We start from the raw sequence: 12,813 nt of genomic DNA, 5'->3' as shown, positions 1-12,813 counted from the left end.
CGTCTAAATCTCAAGGGGGCTTACTGGAGGCGTGGTCAAGGCAGGACTTGGGCGTTCCTAAGACTTGGACGTCTTTGAGTGATAATGGAAAAAAAGCAAAGACGTCTAGCACTAAAACTTGGACGTTTTCACCCAGACCTGTTTTTATTATGAATAAGGCACAAAAAGGTGCCCGAAATGACCAAATGACCACTGGAGGGAATTGGGGATGACCTCCCCTTACTCCCCCAGTGGTCATTAACCCCCTCCCACCCTCAAAACACATCATTAAATATTTTACTTGCCAGCCTCAGATGTCATACTCAGGTCCATACACACAAAAAAGCAACACTGGGCCTTCAAGAGAGAGATAACAGCCATCCTTTATTATTACAAAGACCTGACACGGGCCGTGTTTCGGCGCACAAGCGCTTGCCTCAGGGGTCAGCTAAGGTCTTCGTATTGTATAAGAAGCAGTAATCAGACAAATGTATGAAGTCGTCTGATTCCAAATAGAGTGGTTAGCTCATGCCAGACGTGCATTCAATCAAACTGGACGCTGTCTTGAAAAAACGCCAAAGGAAAGCCTTTGGCGTTTTTTCAAGACAGCATCCAGTTTGATTGAATGCATGTCTGGCATGAGGTAACCACTCTATTTGGAACCAGACGACTTCATACATTTGTCTGATTACTGCTTCTTATACAATACGAAGACCTTAGCTGACCCCTGAGGCAGGCGCTTGTGCGCCGAAACACGGCCCATGTCGGGTCTTTGTAATAATAAAGGACGGCAGTTATCTCTCTCTTGAAGGCCCAGTGTTGCTTTTTTGTGTGTATTGTATGCTTGTATGCTGCAAAACCCTCTCTTCTGTGCCTGTATACTCATGTCCATGACAGCGCATCATGCAGGTCCCTGGAGCAGTTTTATTTATTTATTTATTACATTTGTATCCCGTGCTTTCCCGCTCATCGCAGGCTCAATGCGGCTTACATAGTAACAAGAGAGTACAATCTGTAGTATCTGAATCAACAAAGGAGGTATGTGGTAGGACAAATGAACAAGGGTAAATGGGATAAAAGAGGTATGAGAGAAAGGATAGGGATAGGAAAGGAAGTGGAGCGATGAAGAAGGGGTAGGGGAAGAGCATGGAGGGTAAGAAGATTGGTAGGAGGTAATTTCTGAGCCATTGTTGTTAATGATTAGATGAACCGGTAAATGGATGGGTTGCTTATGTTTGCTTATGGTAGGTCAAGTCATTTGGGTAAATCTGTTTGAATAGATGGGTTTTCAATAGTTTCCTAAAGGGAAGGTATTCACTAGTTGATTGAATGTATCTGGGTAGAGCATTCCAGAGTTGGGATCCTAGGTAGGGGAAGTTAGATGCATGATATGTTTTATACTTTAGTCCTTTGCAATTGGGAAGGTGCAGGTTAAGGTTTTAGTGGGTGCAGTGCACTTCAGACAGGTGGACCCAGGCCCATACCTCCCTACCTGTTAATTTGTGGAAGAAACAGCGAGCCCTCCAAAACCCACCAGAAACCCTCTGTACCCACATCTAGGTGCCCCCCTTCACCCGTAAAGGCTATGGTAGTGGTGTACAGTTGGGGGTAGTGGGTTTGGGGGGGGTTGGGGGGCTCAACACACAAGGTAAGGGTGCTGTGTACCTGGGAGCATTTTATGAAGTCCACTGCAGTGCCCCCTAGGGTGCCCGATTGCTGTCCTGGCATGTCAGGGAGACCAGTGTACTAAAAATGCTGGCTCCATCCATGTCCAAATGGCTTGCAATTGGACGTGTTAGACTTGGACGTCTTTGGTTTTGAAAATCGCCAAAAGTCAAGGACGTCCAAATCCAAGGATGTCCTTGGTATTTTTGAAACAAAAGATGGACCTTTCCCCGCCTCTGAATTTGGACGTTTTACAAAGATGTCCAAATTCCAACTTAGATGTTTCTTTTGAAAATGCCCCTCTAAAAAACTAGGCATCCAAATTGCAGATGAAATTTAATGTGGGCAAATGCAAAGAGATGCACATTGGGAAGAATAATCTGAATCATAGTTACCTGATGCTAGGGTTCACCTTAGCAGTCAGCACCCAAGAAATAGATCTAGATGTGATTGTAGAGAATATACTGAAGACCTCTGCCCAGTGTGCAGTGGTGGCCAAAAAGGCAGACAGGGTGCTAGGAATTATTAGGAAAGGGATAGTAAATAAGACCAAGAATATTATAATGCCTCTGTAGTGCTCCATGGTGCGATTTAACTTTGAGTATTGCATTCAATTCTGGTTGCCGTATCTCAAACAGATATAGTGGAATTAGAAAAGGTTCAAAGAAGAATGACCAGAAAGATTAAGGGGATGAAACTCCTCCCATATGAATTGACATAAAAATGCTTTTAATGGACAGGGCTTAAACATGAGGGATTGGGGATGTTAATGCCCTTTATTCCCTGGTTCTTTCTCTTTTATGGCCGTCATTGAGGAACAGACTCTTTCATTGCTTTGAAACTTATTTGGCCCCACATATATTTGTGAAGTGCTATTTTACATCAGACATTGAGACTGGAGTTGAGATGTCCAGGACAGGACATGCTCAACTCTCCCTGTTTGTTACAAAAGGCTTTGCTGAACATGGAGCCTTTTGTAAAATACCTAGAAGGACATTCAGTGGGAACAGTGATTTTAGAACTGGAGACGCTGAAAAAAAGAGCATCCCTATCCCACACTTTTGCTTTCCTGTAGCCAGGAACATCACCTTGACATTGGGTCCCCATTCAGGCTTGCTGCCTGGTTCAAGGGTCAGTGGTAGGATCAGGTTCCCTCTAACATAGTAACATAATAAACTTCAACACTGGGTATAATGTCAATATAGTTGTAACGCTTATAAACATAAATATTTTCCAACAACTATCAACATTGAAGAAATCTTTATTATGTATCTAAACCTCTAAAAACAACAAGACTCACCCTCTTGGCCAAGAGTTGAGGCCCCCCTCCCCACCCCCACACATTTTTAGGGGTATAGGGAAAGGAGGTAGCAAGTGGGAGAAACTTGAACTACAGGGGGTGGAGTGGAGGTCCATTTAAAGTACATTGACAAGCTGATACCCAGAGACATCCTTGGTGCTGCTTATACAATAGCTTTTCCTGCCCAAAAAGCAGGTTTTCTATACAGACAAAAATAATTTGAAACTTTCCGTGGCCTAAAATCTGCCCATGTAATCTCAGCACTGTGCCTGCAGTGATCTATGCTACAGAGCCTGCCTGAGTGATCTCAGCACTGTGCTTCCAGTGATCACATGATCTCCATGCAGTGGTAGATACTGAAATTGCCCACATGATCTCAGTACACTGTTTGCAGTATATAGTGACTCAGTTCAGTGCTGCCACTGGAACAAAGAGCGGGAGCCAAGATGTCTTGTTTTGTATCTAAGTATATCTGGAATGGTCTTGCTTTTCAGTCATGAAGGAATTTAATGTGACGGTGAGAAAAACGGAAGCCTCAGAGCGTTGCGGGTTTTGGGGTCCCTACATCTTGAAGACAGAGGCCGAGGCTCTCCAGCTCCATGAAATGAACTCAGGGGAAATCTGTGGCATGTGGCCCTACATATTTCTACGCAGATTTGGACGTGACAAGGTAACAATACCCTTATGTTTGGTGGAGAGATCCAGGATCTAGAATTACGGAAAAACAAAACAATGGTTCTCCCTATATAGAAGGGATATTGAAAGCAGAAGAGTTGTGAGTCCCTCTCCTCCCAGTCATAATACCAGTACTACCCCATCCGCAGCCAGCATCTCTTAATGATAGATATTACAACTGCAGGAACTATGAGCTGACCCAAGTCAATGCTCCATAGCATAAACTTGCAGGTGCCTCCTGCTGGGAAAGGCTGGAATTGCAGGAGCTGGGAGCTCCCCCACACTTACATCCAGCATTGCTGTGTAACTTTCTGTAATACCTCCTAAGACTACAGGAGCACCCACACCATTTCTTATAATGCTACAGGAGTTGTGAGCTAATCTCAGTCAGCAACCTTGCACCATCCCCTAAACCAGTGCTTCTCAACCCAGTCCTCAATACTTCAGGTTTTCAGGATATCCACAATGAATATGCATCAGATAGATTTGACGCACTGCCTCTTTGGTATGTAAATCTATCTGATGCATATTCATTACAGCAGTGGCGTAGCTAGGTGGGGCCACGGGGGCCTAGGCCCCCCCATTTGCTTTGGTCTCCTGGTTGGCTGGCAGGGTCCCCAGCTGAAGACTTCATCCAGTGCTGGTCTGCGGTGGCGCTGCCGCATTGCCTGCCCTGCTCTCTCTTCCCCTCACGTCGGGCACGCTCCTTTTAGTGAAATTAGTTTCACTAAAAGGAGCATGCCGGATGTGAGGGGAAGAGAGAGCAGGGCAGGCAATGTGGCGGCGCTGGAGACCAGTGCTGAGTGAAGTCTTTAGCTGGCAGGGGTTGGGGACCCCAAGCAGCCAAGGTATTTGCGGCGGTGGTGCTTCAGCTGGCAGGGGTTGGGGACCCCTGCCAACCAAGATGTACAGCAGCGGCAGTGGATGACGGAGGGGGGGACGGTGAGTCAGCGGAGGGGGTGGTGACCAAAATGTGCCCCCCCACCTTAGGCTTTGGCCCCCTCCCACCTCGAGGTCTGGCTACGCCCCTGCATTATAGATATCCTGAAACCTGACTGGTTGGGTGTGCCCCGAGGATTTGCTTGAGAAGCACTGCTCTAGGCTGCTTCCTATTGAGAAAAACTGGGATTGCAGGAGCTGTGAGCTCTCCCCCATACCCAGCAATCCTGCATCACTTTCTTGCGCTCCCTCTCTACTCACAGCCAACTCCCGTCAGTACAGTGTTTATGAATGTGAGAAAGAGACATCTGTGATTCTCTGTATTTTTGTCTTGCCAGGTAACTTTTTCTTTTGAAGCAGGGCGCAGGTGTGCATCAGGAGAAGGGAACTTTGAGTTTGAGACCAGGCAGGGGAATGAGATCTTCCTGGCCATCGAGTCCACAATCGAAGCCCAGAGATGCAGTGGTAGGGAACAGCCACTACATGACACTTACAGTACTGTGGGAACACCGGGCACCATCGGTGAAGAAGGGACAAAGGAGGCTAAAGAGAAGTCTTCAACCAGCAACTGGCAGGAAGCACCAGGAGGAAAAATCCTCCATCCAGCTGGGACCAGGTGCCTCTCCTTGGAGTCTAACCTGGAAGGCAAAATGGCTTCTCTCTTCAACAGTTGCCCAGTTTCCTCAGCCCAAACCCTTCCACCCAGGGGGAAAGTCTTGCAAACTCAGGACATAAAGTGTCTGTATTCTGAACCGCAGCTGCCGCTACCAAGAAACAGCAAAGGCTCAATGAAGAAAACCATGACACAAGACCAGGAGGCATATCTGGCAGAGTCAGAATATGCTGTGCCCTTTGATACCATTGCTCAATCTCTAATGTCTACTAGCTTTGTCTCTTTCTTGTGTGGCCAAGAAGACCACCAGCTTGCCCCTAAGCCTAGTGCCTGTTCATTTCTGAGCCCAGATGTCTTGTATGACAGCATTGATGAACACCTCAACAAAAGACAGCAACTGCCCACTGGTCCGAAGAAGACTGAGCACATTTATGATGTACCAGAAGGGGTGGCTGGTCACATGGTCTATAATGAACCAGAGGATGTTAGAAGTGAAGCGTGGAAGCTTCAGGCCATCAATCAGGAAACAGCAGGTCACGAATACCCATATAACTCAGAACTGGATGACTATGCTGTGCCAAAGCGTGACACGGAGAACATACATCCCAAGAAAAAAGTCACTAAACAAGGCAGGAAGGAAGAGCAGGGAGATCGAGGCTGGCTAGTGGATAGAGAGTACGATAATGTGGTGTTACAATGTTCGAAGAAAAAGATTGGATAGAGAGGAAGAAACGAGAGAGGTCCCTGCAGCTCCAGTTCTCTGTTGAATGGACACTGCTACAGACAGAAATGAAAACAGTGAGAGGAGACAGGCCTTCCCTGTAAGGCTTCAGGGACACACTGACTCACATTGAATTACTTTCTCATGTTTGAAGTCATCATATATTTTCTTTTTTCAAGTTGTAATTTCTTTGTTTTTGGTATATGTACAAAATAAAGGACTCCTTTTACAAAGTGGCGCTGCCGATTAGCGGCACGCTGAATGCGAAGAAGCCCATTCAGTTCCCATGGGCTTCTTTGCATTCAGCACATGCTACTCGGTAGCGTTCCTTTGTAAAAGGAGCCCAAAGAGATTAGCTACAGGGAAAGATTAATATACCTGATTTCTGTTCTACAGCACCCCTGCTATTCTAGTACTGAGGATCCTCCCACACAGAGCTCTGCCAATGCACCTCATTCCTGCTATGCCACAATTCTTGCTATTTCAGTTCTGAGGCCCTCCCATAGCTGTTCTAATGCACCTCATTCGTGTACAGGTGTAGTTTGTTTCATTTGGCAAGGGGGGAGGGGGAAGAAATAGGGAGGCCAGAATGGTGAGAGAAGGAGGGATTAACTTCTCTCCCTCACTTCAGCTTGGCATTGGGGGAGGAAAGGTGAGAGGGTTTTCTCTCTCACACACACACTTCCACCCCTCCACTTGTTCAGTTGCAGCTGCGGAAAAGCAGTTCAAGAAAATATTTCCAAACCTTGGTGTCTTTTAATCTGCCATTTATATTTTCTATATTCTTTCTTGTTCCTTCTTCAATTTCTTTCCTTTTTTTATATTCTTTTATTTAGGTTTTCAGTAGTAATTTCTCTAGCTTTTCCTTATTTATTCATTTTTCCCTCCTCTACCTTAATTTCGTTCCCCATTCTATACTTTTCAGTTGTTTTTGTAGAATTTTCCACTGCTTCCATCTTAGTCCTTTTTCTTATTTCATTCTTAGATCCTATTTCTTTTGATTTTCTTTATCTTATCTGTACTTTTCTGTTCTCTCCTCCTCGCACATACACCTACTCTCCTAGGCTTCAGTCTTTCACTGCACGCCTCCTGCTTCTATCACGCACCCCTCACCTCTTTCCTTCATTTCTCTTCTCCTCCACCCCTTTATGTCTCTGCTTACCATCCTCCTTCCCCTTTTCTCCTTTCCTCCGTCCTTTTCCACCTCTCCCATCTTTGTTTTCTACCTCTACTTCTCCCTCATCTCTCTCTCTCTTCTTCCTTTCACACCCTCATCTTTTCCTCTCCTCTTTTCATCTTCCTCTCCTTTTTGCCTTGCCTCCTCCACCTTTCCTCCCTTCTTACTCACACTTTCCCCATCTCTTTCCTTCCCCCTTTCCCCCTCCCCCTCTCATGTTATTCTCACCTAGTTCTTCCCCTCCCATTCTCTCCTCATGTTTTCCCCCTCCTTCCCTCTCCACTTTTCTATGTTTGCCTTTCCCATTTCAGTAGGCCATGAGGCTAAGCACATGCTTGACCTCTGGCTCCTCCTACTTCTACCCCTCACTTTTGCTGCGGTCCACTCTGGTAGGGAGAACAGGAGGCACGGAGCCCTGCAACTATGGTTGTTTGCTGCTCACAATTTCAAGCATTCACGGGCCCATTCAGCCCTGAGCCATTTGGGGAGCATTACCCCTCCTCCCAAAACTCTGCTTGTGCACTTATACCCTGCAGCACCCCCTGATGTTCCACCCCTCCCCCCCAACGGTTCTGTCAGTGACTGTCATTCCTGTACTCTTCCAATGTATCTCACTTCTGTTCTGCAATACCCTCTAACAGTTCTGCTCGTACTAAAACTCCCTCAATACAGTTCTTCCAATTCACCTCAGTTCTGTCCTGCAGCAGTCCTGCTATTCCAGTACAGAGACCCCCTCCCCACAAATACAGCTCTTCCAATTCACCTGAGTCCTGTCCTGCACCGTTTCTTGCTATCACAGAACTAAAATCCATTAGAGCTGTGGCTGCTGGTTCTGTGGATTTGCTTCCTATGTTGTAGATCTGAGTGTCTCCACAAGAGAGCAGCATTGCTTTAAAGACACACATGTGGATCCAGCAGAGAGGGGCTGAGAGAAATGAGATAATTGACAATTGTTATTTCATTCTAGAGGTCTTACATATAGGGCATCATAAAATGACATTTGAGTTTGAAAGTAGCTTTATTTAATCTTATTTTCATTACAATTCCTTGTTCCTGTCTCGTCTAACTAGCCAGAGTTAGTATTAATCATTCACTAATATAAAAAGAAAATAAAGTGTATTTAGGGTATTTTGCATTGATGGAGGCTGAGGTCATCTGGCCTCTGCTAGAGCATGCCATGGGGTTTAAAGTCCTTGTTATTAGGGCCACTGGCTCTGAGCAGACCCTTTCCTATTATCACATGACATAACAGCTTTAAGGCCTGTTCTGTTGTATCTGTGTATGGCTGTGTTAATTTGGTGTATGTGAGTGTGACACTACAAGTCTGACTGTGTATGTGTGCAAATGTGCACGGCAGCCTGGGTGTTCTGTGTCTGTGTCAGATGTTTTGTGTATATGCAGCTGAAAAACATTAAGGTGCTTATTTCAGAACCACCATTGTGTGTGTTAGACATGCATAAATTGACACAAACATTTATTTTGCTTCAGCTTCTAAGTTCTGAGTTTACAAAGTTGGGATATACACGTCTAAAACTGAAAATGTGCATATGGCAAGAGGGCATGGTCTGGGCAGGCCTAAAGAAAATGTTTATATCACATTTCAGAAGGAAGCAAACATCAATGTCCTAAGAGATCAATGTCAGGATTTACACATACCACCTACTGTACATAAGTACATAAGTATTGCCATACTGGGAAAGACCAAAGGTCCATCAAGCCCAGCATCCTGTTTCCAACAGTGGCCAATCCAGGTCACAAGTACCTGGCAAGATCTCAAAAAAGTACAAAACATTTTATACTGCTTATCCCAGAAATAGTGGATTTTCCCCAAGTCCATTTAATAACAGTCTATGGACTTTTCCTTTAGGAAGCCGTCCAAAACTTTTTAAAACTCCGCTAAGCTAACCACCTTTACCACATTCTCTGGCAATGAATTCCAGAGTTTAATTACACGCTGAGTGAACAAAAATTTTGTCCGATTTGTTTTAAATTTACTACATTGCAGCTTCATTGCATGTCCCCTAGTCCTAGTATTTTTGGAAAGCGTAAACATAGTGACATAGTAGATGACGGCAGAAAAAGACCTGCACGGTCCATCCAGTCTGCCCAACAAGATAAACTCATATGTGCTACTTTTTGTGTATACCCTACTTTGATTTGTACCTGTGTTCTTCAGGGCACAGACTGTATAAGTCTGCCCAGCACTACCCCCCCCTCCCAACCACCAGCCCCGCCTCTCACCACTGGCTCTGGCACAGACCGTATAAGTCTACCCAGCACTATCCCCGCCTCCCAACCACCAGCCCCGCCTCCCACCACCGGCTCAAACAGATGCTTCACGTCTACCCATTCAACTCCACTCATTATTTTATAGACCTCTATCATATCTCCCCTCAGTACCCTTTTCTCCAAGCTGAAGAGCCCTAGCCGATTTAGCCTTTCCTCATAGGGAAGTCGTCCCATCCCCTTTATCATTTTTGTCGCCCTTCTCTGCACTTTTTCTAATTCCACTATACCTTTTTTGAGATGCGGCGACCAGAATTGAACACAATATTCGAGGTGCAGTCGCACCATGGAGTGATACAAAGGCATTATAACATCCTCATTTTTGCTTTCCATTCCTTTCCTAACATTCTATTTGCTTGCTTAACTGCAGCAGCACACTGAGCAGAAGGTTTCAACGTATCATTAACGACGACACATAGATCCCTTTCTTGGTCCGTGACTCCTAATGTGGAACCTTGCATGACATAGCTATAATTCGGGTTCCTCTTTCCCACATGCATCACTTTGCACTTGCTCACATTAAACGTCATCTGCCATTTAGACGCCCAGTCTCGTAAGGTCCTCTTGTAATTTTTCACAATCCTCCCGCGATATAATGACTTTGAATAACTTTGTGTCATCAGCAAATTTAATCACCTCACTAGTTACTCCCATCTCTAGGTCATTTATAAATATGTTAAAAAGCAGCGGTCCCAGCACAGACCCCTAAGAAACCCCACTAACTACCCTTCTCCATTGAGAATACTGACCATTTAACCCTACTCTCTGTTTTCTATCTTTCAACCAGTTTTTTTTTTTTAATTCTTTATTTATCATTTTTAAATTACAAGCCTTCATAACGCTTGAAAAGGAAAATCAGATATAAATAAAACAAAATTACAGAAAATATTTTAGTTCCAGAAACATAATTATGCATCCTAAATTAGACCACAAATTGGAGGGGAGAAGAGCCATTTTCACACGGGAGATCTGTATGCAACAAAAAAAAAAAAAAAAAAAACTAAAGAAATGCTTAACAGTTTTATCCACTTATAATCATTCCATTTCTCCATAAGGTCAATACTGCTACTATCCAACAGGCTTCATGACAATTTTTTCAATTCTATAAATTGCTTCAAATGAACAGGGTTAAAGAAAACATATTTTACATCCAAATATTTTAAATTGCATTTGCATGGGAAACTTAAATTAAAAGTAGCCCCCAGCGCCAAGGTAGCTGGTCTCAATGCTAGAAAATCTTTTCTCTTGATTTGTGTAGATTTAGTAACGTCCGGGAAGACCCAGATCTTTTGTCCATAGAATGGAAGTTGTAAGTTCCTTAAAGCTAGTTTCCTAACCAGTTCCAAATCCTTCTGGAATACAAATGAGACCAACAATGTTTGCCTATTTGTTATTGAAGACAAAGATGTTTCCAACAGGTCTGAGACATTGAGATCTCCTTGAGGCTGTTGAGAAATTTGTGAAGATCCACTTGGTTTTTTTGTGGGTAGGTAATATATTTTATTAAGAGGAGGAATATTCTCAGAGGTAAATTTTAAATTTTCCATCAAATATCTCTTGAATATGTCCAAGGGGGAATACACCTCAGTACAAGGAAAATTTAACAATCGAAGATTTAATCTTCGGTTGTAGTTTTCAAAGTATTCCAACCTATTATATATCTGTGTATTGTCCTGAATCAATTTCGATGTTACCTCTTTCATTTTGACAGTATCAGCCTCTAAAAGATTTACTTTCTCAGTCAACTCGTTACTCATGGTTGCAAATGCAGTTTTTAAATTCTGTAAATTTTCAGATAAATTGTCAATCTTGCCTGTTGAAGTCTTCACAGAGTTGTCCAAACGCTGGAGCACGTCCCATATTGCCTCCAGTGTAACCTTTGCAGTTGGAGCCTTAGATGTTTGGGGCTTCCCTTGCAGGGGCTCAAGGCCCTTCGACTCCGTTGTCGTGGGAGATCCAGGAAGTACTCCGATTTGCTGACCCAGTGGCAGATTCGTTTCCCCGACTTCCGAGGTCGACAATTCACCCGCAAATTCGAGTACCTCCGGCTGCAAAGGCGGGAGTTGCGTCGGGGGAGACAACGATGTGTCGATTCCCTGGATCTCGGCGCCTCCCTGCGTCGAAAGATCAGCGGGACCTCCTGACGCTGTTAAAGTGGATTGCCGCGTAAGGAACAGCTCCATGGACTGCTGGGCGGGTGTTGAAGTTAGGGAGGGCTGGGTCCTCACCCTTACGATCCCTTTTCTCTTGCTATGAGGCATAACAACCAAAACTTTGAAGGAAAAATTCTTTCGAAGAAATTTTTAGCAAGAGGAATTATAAATTCCAGCAGCAATGGGCTACTCACTGGCGCGAGCAGTTGGTGCTGCCGCCATCTTGCTCCGCCCCCCTCTTTCAACCAGTTTTTAATCCACAATAGAACACTACCTCCTATTCCATGACTCTCCAATTTCCTCTGGAGTTTTTCATGAGGTAATTTGTCAAACGCCTTCTGAAAATCCAGATACACAATATCAACTGGCTCACATTTATCCACATGTTTGTTCATCCCTTCAAAGAACTGTAGTAGATTGGTGAGGCAAGATTTCCCTTCACTAAATCCATGTTGACTTTGTCTTATTAATCCATGCTTTTGAATATGCTCTGTAATTTTGTTCTTAATAATAGTCTCTACCACTGGTAGACTCACTGGTCTATAATTTCCCGGATCTCCTCTGGAACCTTTTAAAAAATTACATATTACTAACAATATCTCTGCAAGCTCATTTTTCAGTTGTATCAGTACTCTGGGATGAATACCATCCGTTCCAGGAGATTTGCTACTGTTCAGTTTGTAGAACTGCCCCATTACATCCTCCAGGTTCACAGAGAATTCATTAAGTTTCTCCGACTCATCAGCTTCGAATACCATTTCTGGCATTGGTATCCCACCCAAATGTTTTTCAGTGAAGACCGAAGCAAAGAATTCATTTAATCTCTCTGCTACAGCTTTGTCTTCTCTGATCACCCCTTTTACTTCTCAGTCATCTAGCGGTCCAACCGATTCTTTTGCCAGCTTCCTGCTTTTAATATACCTAAAAAAACTTTTACCATGTGTTTTTGCCTCCAACGCAATCTTTTTTTCGAAGTCCCTCTTAGCCTTCCTTATCAGCGCTTTGCATTTGACTTGACAATCCTTATGCTGTTTCTTATTATTTTCAGTCGGTTCCTTCTTCCATTTTCTGAAGAATTTTCTTTTAGCTCTAATAGCTTCCTTCACCTCACTTTTTAACCACACCGGCTGTCGTTTGGTCTTCTATCCTCCTTTTTTAATATGTGGAATATATTTGGCCTGGGCTTCCAGGATGGTGTTTTTGAACAGCATCCAAGCCTGATGTAAATTTTTGGCCCTCGCAGTCGCTCCTCTATGTTTTTTTTCACCGTTCTTCTCATTTTATCATAGTCTCCTTTTTTAAAGT

The 12,813-nt window shown here is 44.1% G+C and overlaps 1 protein-coding gene across 1 annotated transcript in view; it reads left to right on the top strand.

The window, feature by feature from the left end:
* DOK2 (docking protein 2) overlaps positions 1–6,104 on the top strand; it is a 41,899-nt gene extending 35,795 nt beyond the window's left edge. The window contains exons 4-5 of the mRNA XM_030201979.1: positions 3,439–3,614; positions 4,897–6,104. Of these exons, the coding sequence (XP_030057839.1) occupies positions 3,439–3,614; positions 4,897–5,892 (1,172 nt within the window). The 3' untranslated portion in view covers positions 5,893–6,104. The remainder of the gene's footprint in view (positions 1–3,438; positions 3,615–4,896) is intronic.
* The last annotated feature ends 6,709 nt before the right edge of the window (positions 6,105–12,813 follow it).

The sequence above is a fragment of the Microcaecilia unicolor genome, chromosome 4, assembly GCF_901765095.1.
Source record: "Microcaecilia unicolor chromosome 4, aMicUni1.1, whole genome shotgun sequence".
Lineage (NCBI taxonomy): Eukaryota > Metazoa > Chordata > Amphibia > Gymnophiona > Siphonopidae > Microcaecilia > Microcaecilia unicolor.
Note: the sequence above shows the minus strand (reverse complement) of the source record. Positions and strands in the feature narration are given on the sequence as shown.